Source organism: Plectrocnemia conspersa, unplaced genomic scaffold, assembly GCF_051122295.1.
Source record: "Plectrocnemia conspersa isolate PC_06_02 unplaced genomic scaffold, ASM5112229v1 ptg000012l, whole genome shotgun sequence".
Lineage (NCBI taxonomy): Eukaryota > Metazoa > Arthropoda > Insecta > Trichoptera > Polycentropodidae > Plectrocnemia > Plectrocnemia conspersa.
In genome coordinates this window covers 20451963-20472639 of record NW_028277176.1, presented here as the reverse complement: position 1 = coordinate 20472639, position 20677 = coordinate 20451963, and the positions used below count along the sequence as shown (strand labels likewise).

The 20677-nt window shown below is 29.3% G+C and overlaps 1 protein-coding gene across 2 annotated transcripts; it reads left to right on the top strand.

The window, feature by feature from the left end:
* Positions 1-9347: 9347 nt before the first annotated feature.
* On the top strand, positions 9348-20032 carry exu (maternal protein exuperantia). Of its 2 annotated transcripts, none has more exons than XM_088199518.1 (10): positions 9348-9522; positions 14750-14870; positions 14946-15098; positions 15170-15318; positions 15398-15600; positions 17548-17698; positions 17801-17937; positions 18009-18145; positions 18221-18332; positions 18391-20032. In XM_088199518.1, the coding sequence occupies exons 2-10, from the start codon at positions 14751-14753 to the stop codon at positions 18465-18467; spliced, it is 1239 nt and encodes a 412-aa protein (XP_088055644.1). In that variant the 5' UTR covers positions 9348-9522; position 14750; the 3' UTR covers positions 18468-20032. The 2 variants fall into 2 exon arrangements, with proteins under 2 accessions (XP_088055644.1, XP_088055645.1); XM_088199519.1 differs by having other exon boundaries at positions 9365-9522; positions 18009-18133.
* The last annotated feature ends 645 nt before the right edge of the window (positions 20033-20677 follow it).

Here is a 20677-nt window from a genome sequence, read left to right as displayed (position 1 = left end):
ATTAATTGCATCGCTTTTTGTACACACCCACAAAATGTATTTACGCCTTAAAAGTTTAACTGGCAGATGGCCGTTCCGACGATCGCTAAAAAATTAGTAGAAACACAATAGTCCTTTTACGAAGGGTATAGCGCATTATCTATTGTGCATCCTTTCCAAACAAAGAGTAGTACTTATGGGTGCCCTCGAAAATTAACGTCTCTGGACGGAAATCCTAATAGGTAGTCCGTGAAATAATAACAATTATTAATGCAATCTTTTAGTTCTGAGATTCTTTAACCCTTTGACTAGTGAATTAATTTATATACATTTTTTTTTAATTCTTTGAATACATTTGGGAGTAAGTTAAGTTTATGTTTTTTCCATAATTATTTCTGTTGATATTAAATATTATTATTATATCATATTACATTTATAGTAAATTATAGGTTAAAAAATTAGTGATTCTAAGCGTTTTATTGCATTTGCATTAATTTATCTTAACTATTTTCTGTTATTAAATTTCGTTAACTTATTTAACTTATTTTATATCTATATTATTTGTCTTTTGTGGATCTTTTATATCAATTCAGAGGCTCTCAATAGTTTTTTATAAAAAATTTACTTTTTTTTGTTAAATTCGTTTATTTCATACTCTTTAATTTATTGGTATTATTTTCTGTAAAAGTTATTAGCATTAAATCAAATTTAAAAAAAATGTTATATAAATAAAATGTTTTCTATTTTTTTATTTATTTAGTTACATATGTACATAATCTGGGGTACCGCAAAACAGTGAAATGTCACTACCGTACATGTACGGCGATACCGCTCAAAGCGTTAAATTATCTATAAGTTAATTGTGCAGGTGGTTTAACTCCCACAATCTTATAGACTGCATCTCTGCTTCACGAATATCTCTTATATAATCGTTTTATATTCGTAGATATACATAGTTATATGATGTACAGAAAAAACATGACTAGATATAAAGTTTTAATGTCGGTTTTTTCCCACCTGATAATAATACAATATATACTATCATAAATCATGCTTGATAATAAATGTTTATTAAGGCATTTCTGCTTGATATATGAGTGTTTTCTTTGCGACAAAGTGTTAATAATGTGCCGTTTTAATAGTTATGTGAGAACATACATAAGAGATATCATTTCTTTTACAAAATATTATTTTGCACATGTAGGTTGAGATTCTTGTTCTATAGTAACGGATTGTAAATGTCAAATTGAAACGATTTTTAGCGTTGTGTTTTTACGCTGACACCTCTATCTGTGACATTTATGTGACGTGATCTATTTCTAGAAAAAACATTTTGCACACATTCGATGTTTATAACAAGCGTTATATGATTAAAGATTTAAATTTTAAAGTCATGCCTAAATTTCTAAATGTCGGAAAGAAAAATAGTAAAAGTGACTAATTATTTATTTACTGTATAAATCCAACATTTAAAAGGATTCTCTTCGGTCGCAAGGTAACCGATTGACCCTCTATAAATGTTTGAGAATCACTACTACTGAATAATAAAATCAATTTCAGAGAGCAAATCCTCCAGCGACAAGTATTAAAGCTTCCACAGTGAAGGGCGAGAGATGTTTAATCACGGACCCATCCTCCGAATGCTAATGAACCCAATTTCGGGACATGGGACACTGTTTCCCCGAGTCCCGGCGCTCTGCAGCACGGGATTAAGGATCAAGGTCGACGAAAAGACACTCGGGGTCTTATTGGATTAAGTTTCGTAATCAAATCTCGGCTCCGGCATCGGAATATCGATTGGCGCCTTCGGCCACCGGAGGGTTAAACTTCTGGGGCGAAATTAATCATAACATTTTCCACAGCAATTAGGTAGTTACAAATTGAAAACAAATTTAGCATTCATCAGTGTGTATAAAATAAATTTGTTGGAATAGGTACCTTTTAGAAACTCGTGAACAAAAATGAGGAAATAACATTTTGATGCAAGTTCCTGATTTTTTGTATTTCACAGATGAATTTGCTCGAGTAGTTTCTTATTTCATTTCAAAGGGTCCCAGAATACAGGTTGGTCCTCTTGTTTACAATTTAATGGTCGGTGCTAAATGAACACATACAAGGATCGTGTCACTAATTATTATTAGTTAGTGCAAAGGCAATTCGAGAACGCGGGCGTGTCTAATTGCTTTGTTGGCATCAAGTCTATTTGAACTTAGGCGTATTTACTAGCAGGTTAGTGGTCATTACACGTGTTCCCAACTATTAATAGTCGTACGCTACTCGATTGTGACATATACGTCAATTTCAGTTTATGTTTGGAAACTGTGAGCGTTTCCGATGAAAGCTATTTTTCTATATTATCTTGTACATTATTATTTTCATTTGCTTGACTGTATATATATTATCTAATTAAAATATGTAAGTAATTTGTATCTAAAAATAATAAACAAGCTCCTGGAAAAAACAAATATCGAAATCAAAAAAATGCTTGTTCATCCACATATTATGAATCAAAAATGTACCTGGCTTAGAATTTTGTGTTTAACCATGAAGACTGAATTCAATTTACTAGTGAAACTATTTTCTATTGAAAAAAATATCTCACAAATATTTTTCTTCCACCGCGTACAGACTTATTGAAACTAAACAATATAAAAAATAATGGCAAAATTCCAAATATATGATATTATAATACGAAACTACAAACTTATTTCACTATTATTATTTTCTAAATTTCTGAACAATAATTTTAGCCCCTCTTCTGCAGTTAACAATATCAAAACTTCTCTGCTCAAACGTTTTGGAACACTCCCAATCATATTTCAAAGTTTGGAATGAGTTTGTCATTCTGAATATTATATATATTCTCAAAAATTAGCGATTACTGATCGCATTTCGCTACTAAAGTTTATAGTTTGATAGCCCAACTTCGGGTGACAGTCCGATAATTACAATGTTTATTCAATATGAAGCCACTAGACGAGCTTCTAAGCTTTTATGCTTGTAAGTCTAGCTATTGTTATTTGCAGATTTCTAATAGCTAATGTTGAAACCCTTAAGTTAAAATACTGACGTTCTGAAGACATTAATCCGAATTCTATGAACTGCATAACTATGTCATTTTGAATTAAAAGAAAAAATCTTGTTTATAAAAAACGTTTGATTAATATTATGTTAAATACCAGTCAAAATATATTTTCACTGGCATTTTAGTAAAATCAAAAGATATATATTTATAATATTATTTAACAGACAAGTACTAGTAAAATTATATGCTGCTCCAAACTGTCGTTGAAACTCAATTTGATAGTTGTGAAACGTCCATTTGAGTTCAAACCCTTTCCTAACCTAAACAAATTAATATGTATACTATTATTACAGTCGTTTGAGTAAGGTTATGGTTTGAGCAGCAAATGAAATAAAAATGCAACTATCCAAAATTGAGTTTTAACAACAGTAGGACGAGACATTACAAGTTAAGGCCAAAATGATCCAAACGTCACTGATATTGACCAGTAAAATTATAAATCAATTGTTTACTGCATTTTCACTGCCTTAGTTACTGAAATTATATATCTACTAGTCATAATTTAATTTCATTGAAAATACACATTCACTGTAACATATATATTAGAAAAATATAACTGGGTATAATTTCGTTATTTAAAGAATATCTTATAAAACTATCTCAAAACTACACAACAAGAAATTTTAAATATATCTGTATATGTACAAATGTATATACTTACAATACAATATTAACTACAGCAATTGACTCTTCTTTTTTTATAATAATATCATACACTGACCATGGTATTTCGAGCACCGTATTAAACACATTTGCTTGGGAAACGGATAGGTGTAGTGGATTCCCATTTCCTATAAACTGTATTAGTTTTACTATTTACATAAAAATGGAATATGTAAAGAAAAAGGATTTTTATTTATTTAGAGACATCTCTTGTACAAAATTACAATTACTTGATTTTTTTTAATTATAAAATTTGCTAAATATTTAGTTATAATATATTATATTCAGTAATTAAGTATTGCAATCCAAAATGTGTCTCTTAATATTAATTTTGAAAAAATCTCATATTTTCTTCAATCGTGTATTTATATCTATGTCTAGGTTTTACAGAAACAAATAACTAGTGGGAAATTCAATAGGGTCTGAAGTTGTGTTTGATGTCAATTAATATACTATACTACATACAAAAACAGTTGTTTTTAAAATGCTTAATGTAGTTATACACAAAAATGTTGTATTAATTTATTTATTAAATAATTGGAAATTTTCAACATGTGATACTTTTTTTAGCTTTATGACGCTTGGATCCAAAATTGAAAAATCCTTCCACCCTTCAATTATAAAAAAATAATAGCATTATTAGTAATATACAATTTTATACAATTTTAACGTAGATTCTTTTTCAACAATGTTTTCGTTCCATTTTGCCGAAAAAACAAAGCTCGAATGATTCCACTTTGTTGCGATCTATGTAAATATTTTTTCATCGGCATCGGCCTAATTGAAATATAAAATTTCACGAATGAAAACACACGTAATCAAAGAAAGGTAAATCTATTTTTTATTGATTAGCTTTGATTAAAATAAAATCTTGAATTTCTTATTTTAATAAGTGAATTATGTTTGTCTTCTTTCATTTATTTAATTATACAAATATCTTAACCCAATTAATTTTTTGCTTATTCAACAAAACTTTTATGGCGTTCAAATCATTAGTTTTAAGACCATCTGCAAATCCGCGGCAACTATCGACTGGTCCAAAAGCAACTTACTTACTTTCCATAGAATGCGAGATTGCCGCCTCTCGAATTGTTCAAATTTAACGACCGTTTGAAACCTTTCCAAACGACACGAGTGCAACCTGCTTAAACTCCATTGCAACGGTCATAAAGGACAAGGAAAGAACAAAGGGGAAATTACATCCTCAATATTCATGGTCGTGACAGCAAAATGTGGGCGAGTACTAAGCCTCCCTCAGTTTGGCCATGTTTATAAAACGGCTACACTTCTACCGCATATAATTTTCCTTCGAGACTCGCTCCCGACAACATTACCAAGAACTAAATTTGAGCACAACTTAGACTCACTGAGCTTGTACGAACTAAGTGGAACCACCGACCCTGCTTCCCTTTTCACGTCAATCTTGCTCCAATTAAATATCCGGAATCCAGAGTTCAGCCCGTTTCGAAGAAGACTAGATCCGTTCAACGTAGACACGGATAAAAAGATGTATACATTAACATAAATATGTATACATTTACATAAATGTATAAGTATGTATACATTAACATAAATTTAACTTTCCGAATGTACCTCGTAATATTCTAGTAATTTAGAAAAAGTAATTAAATATATGTTTAGATTCATTTCGTTTCCCGGAACCCTTTCCAAACTCACTATGTATATTATACATAGGACATACTACATCTAAATGTACAATATTATTCTTACAATATCTACTACACAGTACAATATTATCTGTTATCACATTTCGCATCTTACATAGGAGAAAAACTACTTTTGAACTTGGACAATTTTTGCCGCTTGTATTTGTGAACATGCACCAAAATCAATTAATTATGACAAAATTATATAAGGACGTATTTACGAACACCCAGCACGTTCATAGTGTCGCCATCTCGTGGAAATATTTTGCAATCTTCATATTTAATCTATTCTATGATAATAATGTAAAATATGCATAATTTACTTGGACATTTATTTATTTTAGTTTATAATATTTTTTTATCTATACAATAACTTACAATACAAAATGTTAACTTTATTTATCAAATTGAAAACAGTAAATTATTATTTCGTCACTGATTCAACAGAAAGATAATAAAAAAAGTCATATACAATTGGATTAAAGATACACTTTAGATAACATTAAAAAAATGTTGATGTTGTCTATGCCATAGTTAAAATATATAAATATTATAAAAATTCTCTAAAAGACATATCTAATAATCCTACACAAAAACCTTGTGCCAAACTGGAAACAGATGGCTTAAGAAAATTTATTTTAGATACTGCTTTGATGATGATCTTTTAGAGTCTCAATGCAGATAACTTATAAAAATAACTTGAAAATATGAGTTGCTGCTAAACGATTTCCTTTGACGCGAAGTATTCCTCATTTACAAAATATCTTCATCGTTAGGAAGGTGAAAGATCCTCCACCGTATTTCACGCTTGTCTAGCCCAATTGAAATTTCCAGCGGCATTTGAATTAAATTTATGAAGAACATTATATTTATAATCGTCTAATGGATTCGTTAAACATAGAGATATGTTGATCCTAACTGCTCACGCTTCTATACTACTTTTATTCACTTATATATTTTGCACTACTTGAAATGTGTGCTCTTATGTTTCTGCCTGTCGCCCATCTCTAATTGCACGACATCGTCAAGGGTTGCAAAATTTCTAAACAAAAATAGAGTTTTTTTGTGTTGCAGTTGCGCTTCGAAAATAGTTTAAAATTACATATCTGCGATCGGAATCCCTTGTCAAATACCTATGTTTCGTAAATACGTGAATAGTCTGAATGGTATATTTTTTATCAAAATAACTATCTTTCCTTTATTTAATAAATAATATAAAAAATGCACTCAGTATTTTTGTATACTTTTTTTAATATGTGCTGTGAACGCAAGAAATATGTTACACTTTCATATAAAAATAAACATGAAATTTTCAAGTAACCCTAGATTTTTTGCCCTAGACAACATCAAAATCTGCCCTTTCCCAATACCCTTATTATGAATTCTAATTTAGACGTTTTTATGAAACTCAGAAAAACGTTAAACCAGAATATATAAATTTATAGAAATAACGAGCACCATAATACGACGTAATAACTACAATTATATGTATAGTCGTCCAAAAACTAAAATGTATACATTTATCAATTCAGCAAAATTTAACTTCATCTAGCTATATACATCTTATGTAATCTATATTTTAAAGTTTGCCGTTATACATATCTCACATTATTAAATTATACTAAAATACCATAATATATGTAATGTATTTGTTTTATATATAGTCAATGATAGAGTTTACAGATGTCAGATAATGAATTATAGTTTTTATACTTATTTACTATTTTATTATTTTTTGATAACTATTTTACAGTAATTACAATTAAAATGTTATAATGTACAGAAATATGAATATTATTATGTTTAACTTTGTGGACAGACTATAAATAACTAGGTTGAAAATACTCATATAGAATATGTAATACAAATATTTATTTACAAACTGGATCAACAGATGGCAGCTGGCGTTAATAAAATATTTATATGTATGTGCAAAAACTATCATCGGAAAACGCATGAAAATATACTTAATAAATATTTATTTAAATTACCAACATAACAAACGTATCGCTTTCGAAGTTTATGATTGCACAATAGCGAAACATTGATTATTCAGAAAAGGAAGGTATCTTTGGGTCATTGGGGTTATCTCGTTCAATGGAAAATTTATGCTAATATATTTACGTAACTCGAGTGCTAATAGGTGTAATATTATTAATTTATTCTAATAAAAAAATGTTTAATCACAAAGATTGAAATTAATTTTCGTATTTTAAATATTTTTCTATATTTCAGCAGGGTTTACATAATGAAATAAGTTTATGTGAAAAACGTGTTCGTAAACACACTTTAAGCGGGGTAATACCGAACAAAATTTACTTATTATTTGTTTCAAATATATATTCTTATTTTGCTCTCGGAAGCGATTGTCCCGAAAGCAATTCTCCGTATACTGTTTTTTGAAGCATGGCACGGAGTAGCGTGGTCTGTGCTGGGAAATATTTTTCTGTGAGAATCCATTAAAGTGGATTCCAACATTGAAATATAAATGTCACTATTGAAACAACCCCTCGTAAGTCTATAGGTTTCCTACCCCTGCTGCTGTCATGCAACTCCAGACCATACCACTTCCGTTATATATTCTACCTTGGGCTCTACGCTATTAGCTAGATATTCTTCTCCGACGCTTCGACGCACATATACTGCACCAGGAGTCATAAAAACCCAAAAAAAATTGAAAAAGTATGAATATTTTACAAAATTATTGCTTAAGAAATCTTAAAATAAATTAATTGTTTAATATAATTAACCAATAATAGTTTTAAAATACATTAAAGTTGGACTCACCGGACCAAATAACTTTCTTCCAATTTTCAGATGTTCAATATTGGTGTTTTATTTTATTTATTTTTATTTATATATTTAACCTTCGAGTCTTATTTCTGAAAACCACAGTTTTGTTGGGCTTTATAACCTTTGAATACCACATTGTTGAGTCTTCTTTTCACCGTCTGCGACTAAATGGATGGCCATCCGCTTGTAGAGACTTTAAAGACGTTTTTCGACGATTTTTAATGGACTCACGAACTAAGATTCGATCTTTCTGGGCAGATGTCTTTTGGTTTTTTCCAGTTTTTGGCTTTGTTTTAAATGTTTATATAATATTCAAAATAAATTACTAAATAAAAAAAATTATAACGACAAATAAAGGCCGAAATCACGCAACTGAAAATATCGGTCGTTAGGCGAGACCGAACAGTAAGACCTGCAATCCTATTTTGAAACTTAAGTGAGCAATAAAAAACGACAAATTTCTTTGTTGAATTTATAAAATTAAGGTTAAAACTACCTGCTAAAATCTTTCGGTAAGATTATGCACTTGTAAAAGATCACATACCATTTTAAGGAGTGCCCCATTATTATGGTCAAAGCTGTATATATTTTGTACATAGTGCTTTGGAGTAAAGCTCTTATGCACTGCACATGTATGTAAATAAATAAATATATGACTGTCAAAATTATGAGCAAAGAAGAAACACGAAAAACCCCTTTTGGGGAAAGGGGTGGAGAAGAAATACTAAACGTTTTGAGCCTAATATACCCCCATCATCGAAACGCACTAGTTTCTTCTCGAGAGAATAAATTTTCGAAAGTACCTTGACTATTTTTTACGATTATACCGGTATATTCAACCGCAAAAACGAGCAATACAGTATTACAGCAATATCAATGCAGTTTTAAGATATTTGCGATTGTTGCGAAGAACAGCGTTAAGTGTTCATAGAGGCAAAATATACTATGCCAAATAATACATTACATTAATGTTTTGCAATTTAAAACAATCAAAAGAGACTACTACATATTCTATCTCAACTCATCAAAAAATATTGAATTGCTCAAGGCAGATATGTTTGAAAAAACATTAAGGGGGCTAAATTAATATTTAAAATATATTATTTTTGTGAATATTTATGTGTAAATATTTATATTGCGCGTTCGGCGAATAAAAATGCGACAGGCCAACAGGTAAGGGTTCGCGAACGCGCATATCTCGTGTGCGGTGGCCGCGTTCGCAAACTTGCTCGCCGCCCTCGCCGGAGAGCAAGTGTCTTTGGCGCACGTGCCATCAGATTCGCCCCCAAGGCTGCCGCTCCTCGTCTCGTCGTCGCCCTACGTCCCCTTAGACAGGTAACAGTCGTAGAGTCCCCGTTTCGGCCCCCTCTGCCGACCACGTGTCTTCCTACGGGTCCTATCCGCCGCTCCCCGGCGAACCTCGACCACAGGACACGTTCTGCCTCATCATACCTCATTCTGCGCTCACGACGTCCTATATTCGTCCATGAATATTTTCGCCTATGACGCACTTTGTCCAAATTAAATAATTCTCTTGTTTATTTGATTCGCGATTTGAATTAGAAAAAACTTTTTTTTAAATATAAGTCGACGCTAAATTTATATTTTTTATGATAAATAAAGACACGTTAACAATAATGATAACACGTAAAAGTCGTTAATTTGTTGTCGTGCGTAATCAATATAAAGGTATAAAATATGTATTTAAAAGCATGTGTTTTTATCTACATTTACATAATAAAATATTTATATAATTATTGTATAATTGTCAATTTTATCTTATTATTCGTTTCATTATATAAGTAATGTCATAATCTTAATTTCAAAGTTTATTTATTATCATACGATAAAATTGTATCTATAATACGTTTGTTTTTATTTTAAAAAAATACTTTGATTAAATACGTGTTTTAGTGTGATATACTATTTAATATCCCCAAATAAAATACTAAATATTTATACACTTGCTTTATTGTATTATTTTTACATTTACTGACATTTTATTTCAATTTCTATTATAGAACGTTTTTGACTTCTTTACTTTTTTCTCTGATATTTTTTACTGAGCATAAATAGACAGACATGTCTGCAACTTCATCGAAATTTGACCTGCATATTAATTATATTTCCCAAAAAAAATATGAAACGACAAAGTTACATCTTCATTTAATATTATCAAAAAAAAATGTTTCGACTCTTGAATCTTTGGATATTTTCGCAAAATTCCTGAGGCCCATTTTGATTTTTTCTGCGGCCCACAAGCAATTGGCCATACTTGCTAATATGCAGCTCAGTTGCAAATTATTTAAATAATAAATTTTAAATGTATTCTGTAAATCACATCTAAATTTCGTTCAAAACATATTGCACAACTTTGCAAGAAAAAGAATCAGAGTTTAACACATTCATCACGGATAACTCGTATGCGAGTCTTTAAAATTTCTTTGAAGAAACACGGATGACTCGTATACGAGTCTGCGTACGTTGAACTTTGAACGTAAAAAAATCGGTCAGAGCAATATTATTTTTAGATTTTGCTCACAGATGCCAATGGAAGGATATTAGTAATAAAAAAAACTTTAAAATAAATTCGTGAAATTCGAACATCCAGATTACAAGAAAACAAACAAAAAAAAATTTTTTGACTATTTTTATGTAAATTATTATGATAATCAGAATTTTTTTCAAATTGAAATGTCACTAATAGTAGGTCATATTTGCACGTGAGACCAATTTTTATTATTTATATTATTTACTTCCATATACGATCTTGTAACGTCAATATCTCAATACTGAATGTCCTCGATAGTGTCCTCTATGTTGCCATTTAGAAAAATTACAAACCATTATAAAAAAACACAGATTGAGAACCACCGATTTTTTTAAATATTTAAATACCTCGGGTTATAAAGAAATATCTCTAAAAATTTTGTTTTAAAATTCCTACTAGTTTAAAAGTTATGGACATTTTTCAAAAACAATGCAATTTTTTGGAAAATGTGCAAAACTGCCCCGTCACAGTAGTAATTTTAATACAATTTATACCCGACGCGAAAGTGTTAAGGATGTTATTTACTACTCAGCTGTTAGGTCGTTAAGTAGATGTGCTGTTCTATTAAGAGATCTAATATAATCGATATTTTCACGACAGCATAAAAACTCTCCCATTTATATTAGTATTACAACGTATCTAAATTATCTCAATTTGAGGCTGTAGTGTAAAGATAAAGATAAATTAAAGATAAATTGAATCCAAATTACATTTGTTGAAGAAGTATATAATAAAGAAAATTTATATCATTTTATGTGCTGTAAATCTGCATCTGTAATTGATTGGCAAACACAAAAGACAACTATTTTTGGAATTATTGCGGATTTACAATATGAATTTTGGAGAAGATTTGATGATTTTTGTAAAAAGGAAAATTAAGTAAAAATGTTTTTAAACCCATTTAAAATTGATATTGATGATGTACATCAACTACAAATAGAAATTTTGTTGTTATAAAATAATGAAATGTTTAAAAAGATAGAGAGCTTAGAGCAGCTATATTTTTTCTGTAAATTAAATAATAATTTTTAAAACACGAAAAATCGTGAGAATATAAATAATAGCTTTGAAATAGATAATATAATAGTAATGAAGGGCTTTTATATTTTAATATATTAGTATTATAGAGAATATTTGCACGATTATTGTGCTACAGTTAATTTACACGACATTCTTAATATTTATTGTAAGCGAATAATTACTAATGTATTTTTCATTAGAATTAGTTAAATAGACAATATTAGGATAAAATGTCATTATATTTTAAACAGACAATGAAAAAAGCTTCACCAAAAATAATGGAAAAAAAGTATGTGAATCAATGAATGGTCGTTAATTAATCAGTCGTCATTTATTAGAGTAGGATCTTTTACTATCCTCTAAAATTACATTATCCCTTTGACTGCGGATGACACCTATAGAAGTGATCAAGAAAATTGCCAGTATACATTGGACACCTAAATATGTCATGAACCTTTGAGCCTAGTAATAAGTTTTTTTCTTGTATAATTTAAGGTTGAAAAACACTTTAATTTATTGAAATAATATTTAAATAACATATAGCATAAATAGGTGCTTACCCACATATTAGCAAATATTGAAATGGCGCTCAAAAATATCAACCACAGTGAAAAGGTTAATAAATCCTGTGGTTAAAGATTCTAATGGGAGATTTCTTCGAGAAGTATAAATCATATAAACATGCTCAAAATGTATCATTTATACTTTAATATTACATATATTTTTAGGTTGTGACGAGTGTCATTTAGCCGTGAGAAATAAATGATTTATAACAGCTCGTATTTTTCAGGTCAGAATTTTAATACGGTTGTGGTCATAATTTATATTAAAAGATCAAAATACATTTGCCAGAATATATTCTAAATGGTCAGAATTTATATTAATTAATTATAATTCAAATTAGACTGGTCAGAATTCATATTTAATGGTAATAATTATTTTGACAGATTTGTTCAATGTTCTGACCAACATTGGTGCTAGCAATATATTTTATAAGATATTTCTAAAATAAATAAAAAATTGCCTATTTATATTAATATATGTTATATATCTATTTTTTAATTCACATGATGGTCCTATATTTTTATTCTGACCGTATGCTATTTTTATTCAAACCATTAACTATTTATTCTGACCCTGAATAATATATTATAATTATGACCATTAATTATTTTAATTCTGATCTTCCTATATTTTTATTTTGAGAGTTTTGTATTTGTTCTGACCCTGAATAATATAATTGTGACTCGAGATTTGATTTGTATTCTGTCCCAAAGTTAATATAAATTCTGGCCATTTAATCTGTTGCCATTTATTAATTTATTTAGCTTATATAGCTAATTATAAATGACAATCAAAGACTTGTGTATGAAGTATTGTATTTTTTGGGATGGTCTTGGATATTTTTAAGGTAGTACTCAAAATATCTAATACTGTCTAAATATTAGGTAAAAATCATAGCCTAAGGTTAAAATGTAATTAGACGAAAATGAAATCCGTAATTGGATATTCAAATTTGACCACATAATATCTATAATTGGATTCAGGAAATTTAACCATTTTAATGCTGTTAGTTTTGTTCTAATTGTCAGTGAGACGAGAAGCTAAATTGCCGTTTTATGCTTGTAGATAAGTTGCTTTATCACTGTTAATTTAAATTCTGCAAGCAATGTTTTTTTATATGTGTTTCATGTTTAATTTAGTTTTGATGGAATATACTGACATGACATCAACTTTCTTTTGAAAGGATAAAGAATTATAAATACAGATTATTTGCTTTGCAATGTTGGAGAAGTGCAATATTCCTTTAAGGATCTGATATTGCATTTCTTGCCAATAAACACATTTTCTCTGTCACATTCCATCTAAAATTGTACTTGAGTTGTGCAATTTTCTGTTACGAATTTATATTGCTAGTTTGTTTCAGTAACAATATGAGAAATTGTATCCTCTTTGATATATTGTTTGAAAAAATCGATTCCAGTTCAAATTACACATCGGAACTGCTGGCATAAAAAAAAGTATAGTCAGGTTAAAGTCATCGTCCGATTGCTGAAAACTAAACACCGTTTAGTGAACTGACTCGTAGAAGTTAAATCCTCAAAAGTAATGGGATTGAATAATGAATTATTTCCATAATCATTGAAATGTGTTCTATTTTAAAATTACTTATATTTGAGCAGTTCATAAATATTATGTGTTAAATATAGATAATATATATTTTATGTTTAATTAAATTACTTTAATAAACTATTTTTCAATTGGTACATTTCATGTCTTGCTACATTTGTGATGTGGTTATATTAAACATATGTAAAAAACAGTAATTTTGACTAAGGCAGCTTATGTATATACGCAGCTGTATTATTAATGCCACTTGTTGCATATTCATCTGTAACGTAACATTGGAAATCGAAAAAATAGTGATCATTTATTAAACTTTTTCTCACGATCAAGTTGAATATCTGCGCCTATTCTTATTTTAATATGGATATTTATACGTGTATATATACAATTTTCCAGAATTTGTACAAAACATGGTACTATTTAGGCTACATATATCCTTACTACTGAAGGCAGATTTAATATATATAAAATTACATATTTAAAAAATGTTTACTTGCATTGCCTTTAAGGATTATTATCTATATATCAATGTATTATATAATAATAAAAATGTTATTTACCCCTGAAGCGAAAACCCTACAGCCAATTAAAAATGTGTTTGATTTAGCTATGACGTTAGATCCGGCAATTCTTGCCAATTAGCAAAGGCCAATGAATCAGATTTTGCCGACCAACTGCTTAATGTTATGCTTATATCCATATTAATTGAAAAAGTTGACATTGTATTATTATCGTTTATAAAAATATGATTATTATATTCATCATAATGAAACATATATGGCCTCTGCTTATTATGGCTTCTGTTATACTTTATAACCAAAATTTCATAACAGACCTGAAAATTATTTTATTTTTTCTTTTCAGAATGGTATCAACAGCAGTAAATGGAGCCCCGCCGTCGGATGCCCCTGAGGGGTTACCGCCAGGCAATTATACTCTCGTCGGGTGGGACATTGATACCACCGGTCGGCGTTTGATTGACGATGTAATCAACTATTCACTTAATTCATATCTCTAACTATATAATAAAATAATAATATATTTCAATTACTTCTTTCAGATTTGCCAAATATCCGGTTTTACGCCAAAATCACAATTCTCTCAATATATTATGCCTCATAGTAATATGAATCCTGGCGCTCGTCGTCGTCATAATATACGCATTGTTACAATCGGACGTTATAGAATGTTAAAAGATAACCAAACCAATAAAGTAAATATTTATTTGTTTGTGACGTCATCGATAGCTGAACATTAATTCTAAATGAATGTATGTGTATTTAGGTTTTGAAAACGAAATCAGAGATTTCGGCTTTGACAGAATTCTTGGATTGGCTCGAGAAAGAAAAGGGTACTTCATCGGACGGTGTCATTTTAATCTATCACGAATCCAGGAGGGTAGCGTCACCAATGTTATTAGAGGCAATGCAAAGGTTTGAATTTCTATAAATGTGTACATTAATGACTATTTAAAAAGGATGTATAGTATATTTTTGAATTTATATTTTTCAGATACAATCTTCTAAATAGGTTTAAGAGCTTAGTTGTCGGATTCGCATACGGTCAAGCGTTAGCCGCCGATAAGTGCAGAACGTCGGTTAAATCGTTTGGCCTGAGAATGATGGCTAACGTTTTGTTAGACATTCGCGTTGAATTGGAAAGTGCCGCAGAACGTGCATCTGCTGCTTATCAAGTTGCCAATCATTTGTCTCAAGGTATCATGTCATATCGATCATCCGTATTATACCATTTTGAACTCGATACTTTTCTTACAAAATATCCAAATAATACTAACAACTATTTTTCTCAAGAGTAAATGCACAAAAACAATCAGAATTAAAATAAAACATACATCTAATAATAATGACAGGTACAATAATTTCGACAACTGTACCCCAATAACAAAAAAAGCAATACTTTGTTGTGTACTTACACATACCGGTACTGCCTCTCGGGGACAAATCAAACACAGAACAAATTTAAGAGCAAGTGTTGAATGATGTTTGTGCATTGTCTGTTGAAAATAATTAGATAAGATATGGATAAAAGCTCATATATTTTTTTGAGATCCATGATCAAGCGAGTTTCGCTCTTTTATTTTTTGTGAGATATGATATTTTTATATTGCATTGTTTTTCTAAGTAAACTATGGTTTTCAATGTTTTCCAACACTCAAAAAGTGCATGTATACTTCTACAAAAATTCTTTCTGTACCTCTTCTTCAGACCTAAACTTCTTTCCTCACAAAGTGGTCTAAAGATGTGAAAATTACTGGGGCATAGCACAACAAACGATTTTGAAAATAAACACCAGTATTTACATGCAGATCATTTATAATATATTCGAATTATTTGACCAATTTTTAATTATATGAATATTCGAATAATTGATTGAATATTTGTAAAATATTTGATTATACGATCTCGAATGAATTTTGAAAAAAATCTTAGAATGAAACAATTTGTAAGCAACACATGTGAACAAGTGACTAGTGCTGCTCCAAAATCCATGGTCCTTTATGCGCCTTTATTTTGTTTCGAAATCTGAAACAATGAAACAATTTTTCTCAATAAAAAAAAATGTTTTTACGCCTTTGAAAAACATTTGTGAATAGAATGCTTATTGTTGTGTCTACTATGACCGAAATTCGCAGATTTCGTTCGTTGAACTATACAAAATGTTGGAAAGGCGCACCCTTTATTATTGTTTAATGCTTATCTCAAAAACAGGTGTGCGTTGCAAATTTTTGTAAAGTTCGTGTTACGTTTTTATATTTGTTGTTTCAAAACGCATACATTGTATTTCAATCAGTTCAATAATTCAATCGCAGTTCATTTATTTCTAACTATTTCATTTATATGCAAAGTCACACAAACCAAACACCGATACGGATCCGATCTTCTTGTATATCAAATTCATTCCAATCTTTATTAGCTATTATTATTTATAAACTTTTCTGAATTAATTCAATCGCAGTTGATCTTAATTCTGGTGATTTGAAATAACTGAAATAACGTTCTTGATCAAAAAGGATGTAAAATTAAATTAAGCCTTTTACTTTTGTCACCCTCACAGCATTGTGTTATGTATATTTAATAAAATTAAAGAAGGTGAATGATTATGCAAATAATTAATGCATAATTAAAATAATTATTATTTAATTAAATAATATTTTACAGGCAATTAATTGGTTGAATCAATTAATATTGAAAAAAACTGAGAAAAAAATTACGTATAAATTCGAATACTTTATCCATTTTTTATTCAAAATTCGAATAGTAATAACTACAAATAATTTAGAACCATATAGCGAACCTAGACTTCATATCCAATAAGAATTCTTACCAGTCATTATTTCTGCTTTAAATCACTGCATAATATATACAATGTAGTGTGCTAGTCCATTTTTCTTCATAGTGCCTTTAACTGCTGCAATGTACTCTGATATCATTACACGGTATACCTGATCTGGTCAAAAGTCATGTTTTTTTCAATACATTTTAGTCCACTCATACACTTGTTGAAGTAACAGACATGCTTCACCTTACTGATAATTAAAAAATATTTAAGGGCTTTAACCAATAAAATTGTGTTTTTAGATTTTTATCGCCCTTTTAAAAATGTCATTTGATTTACACTCGTATAATGAATATTTTATTTAGGAGAACAGCAAGAACTGTCGACAGATAAGAATGACGCTACAGCTTATAAGAATATGATTGAAGTAGTACGTGCATATACTCGTTCAACTGACAGCGAATTGCAAGAACTTTCTAAGTTAAAATCTTTACTTAGCAGACAGAACACGTTTAGGTAAACACAACTGTTGAATATAACATCTGCTTATTTTGTGTTTACGTTACTTTTTATAAATATGTATTATTAATGCTATAAATGCATCCGTTTATTATTCAGACCCATTTTTGCACCACTTTTGATACGCACGTCTCGCGAAGAGAGATTGAAAACATCTACGCTGAGAAAGCTTCTGGTCGAAGCTGACTATGATTATGTTCATTTCCAAGAAATTTGGAATAAAAGTCAACTTGAAGGTTGTATTGCCTCCAGTTTTATTATATGTTCATATGACGATTGATGAATAATTGATTTTTTAATTGTTTAGGTATAAAAACTGAAATTGCTTCTTTGGCACCTAAAGCTAATGAAGAACAAATTAAAGAATTAGTTGAAATACTCGATTGCCATTTCGATCCGGAGAAACAATCGAAAGGATGGAAGCCGAAACCTGTTAGAAATAAAGTAACCTTTATATAATATTTTTTATGCTTTGTCTTAATTTGGAACACATTTGCATCTTTGCAAATTTATTTCTAGAATGGCGTACCAAACAGGGGTAATAATGTGGAAGCCGTTATTCAGGGAGATGCTGTTGAGAGCGGAACGACTTCCCCGGACACTGCTAGTTCAGGCTCACCTGTAAAGAAAGGTATTATTTTTTCTGATTATGTAGATTCGATCATGTTTTTAAACTTTAATTTGAATAGCCGTAGAGCCGATTGCTACGAAACAACCACCAGCCGCCAGTACTAATGGCCGTTCTCAAGTGACTGCTGCCAATTGAGTGCCAAATTTTTCTAAACCATTTACCATATAAATAATCACTTGCTAGACAAGTCATTGTTTATTATTGTCCTTTTTGAGGATTATTAATCATTCAATATTCGTAATTAATATGATAACACTGAACCTTTTTTACCGTGTGTAGAGGATCAATAATCTTATAATGTTCATGTGAAAACTTATGTAATAAATTTCCACCGTAAGAGAAATCATCATTATATTTTTGGCTGTTACATTTTGTTACACACATGGTATGCATTTATTTTTTTAGTTTTATGACTTGTATAATTAATATATATCAGATCTTTTTATTAATCATTTTTGACATATTTTTATTTGTGGAATTGTTTTCGGTGCTTGTTACATTACTATCGTCACTGTTCTAGACCTAGAACCTCAAATGTGTGTAAAATTATACCAAAAACATTTACACAAAAAAATTACATGTGCCCAATTGTATATAATTTATCGTTAATGTTTTAATAGAGATGCAATATTTTATTATATGTGATTATTTTCAATGTTATACTTTATTTTAACATACATTTTGATGTTATCGTTTTGCTTTATCGTCTATAGCGGTGAGTCGGATTATCAATAGAGTACTGATTTTCAATGTTCCGATTGATAAATTTGTTCTAGTTGTCGAATCGGAGTGCCTTAGCGTCACAAGGTCTATTACAGTGTTATGTAAATATGATACATATATAATAAATTCAGGCGTATCTTGTTTGTATTTGTTATTATGTTCGTTTTATTCATCTATGTTATGTTTTCGATTGTGTAGATTTTTGTAAATTTTATTTAATGTAAATTTTGTAATTTTTTAAAACGATTGCATACTAAAGAAAATTATTATATTAAAAAAAATCAATCATCATTTAAGTGCTAACATGAACAATTGATATTTTTAGAGTTCTCTTACACGCACGAGTAGATAATCTTGTCTTTTTTTCGAAAAGTAAAATAACATCGATAACATTCTAAAGCAATGTGTAGTAACGTCGTTATTTTTTTATTATTTTAATTTACTCGTTCTAATCGTACAATTAAAACAATATGCTACTTTTCTATATTAACAATTTATAATCGATAGATGTTTAATGTCGTATTACTCGAAGCGGTGGCAATCGATATATATTTTATTTGCCTGAATAATTATTGTCTTTTAGAAGTCGATACGTTATTTACAATTTTTATATTATCTGATTAGTATCTTAATCCAAACACAAGTGTTTGTATATTATATTAAAATATATCAATGGTAAATCCATCATTACCTTTTTTAAAATTCACTAAATATATTTATGCACTCGTTTTGGCTTCCAAGTCATGTCTTAAAAATGACTACAGAAAAATGTTCTTTTTATTATTTTTTTAATTTTATAACATTAGTCATGCAAAGTTGCTTTTCTAACGCTGCGGTCAGCAGCGTACATTATGTTTTACTCGTGATTATTCTAATTGTTGATAATTTAGAGATCATCTTTAATATAATTTCATATCTTCTGATTTGAAATAAATGTGGTGTTCTGATTTTAAAAATAATAAAATATTTTTACTAATTATCTGTTTTTGTGATTTTTTACCAATAATGTACCACTCATCAATCATAATCCAACTGAGAAAATAACTTATGCTATTTAACAATATTTACATATCGATGGCTTACAGTGTAAAATTTCTAACTATATTTGACAACTTTACAGAAAAAAAATAAAAGACAATTTGAAAATAAAACAGTATCTCAAGCTCTGTAGTGTTTAATTGGGGATAGCAATTTTTTGAGCATGTATATTTCGATTAAAGGTACAAGATGACCTTGTCATTTTTACCCAAAAGTAGAGTTAGCAAGTTTACAATTTAAGCCATCGATATATATATTCTGATTAGTCTAAGTATGTATTTATATAGGCTCTGATACCTGAATTGTAAAATCATGAATTATATAACTAGCACCCAGGTATAAGTGCAAATGCAAATCGAACTTAAATGATAAAGTAGTCACAAGTGAAATCTAGCTAATGTTTAAAAAATTAAACGATAACAGCATTGTTATCTCGAAGTTATAATATAATATAATAAATCAAGAACAATATATACATGGGACTTTAATATGTCTACAGCTAAATCGAAAACATTTATCTTTGATACGTAATCATTCTCTACTGAATATTGACAAAACTGCTAAATCATAAATGCGAACTTATC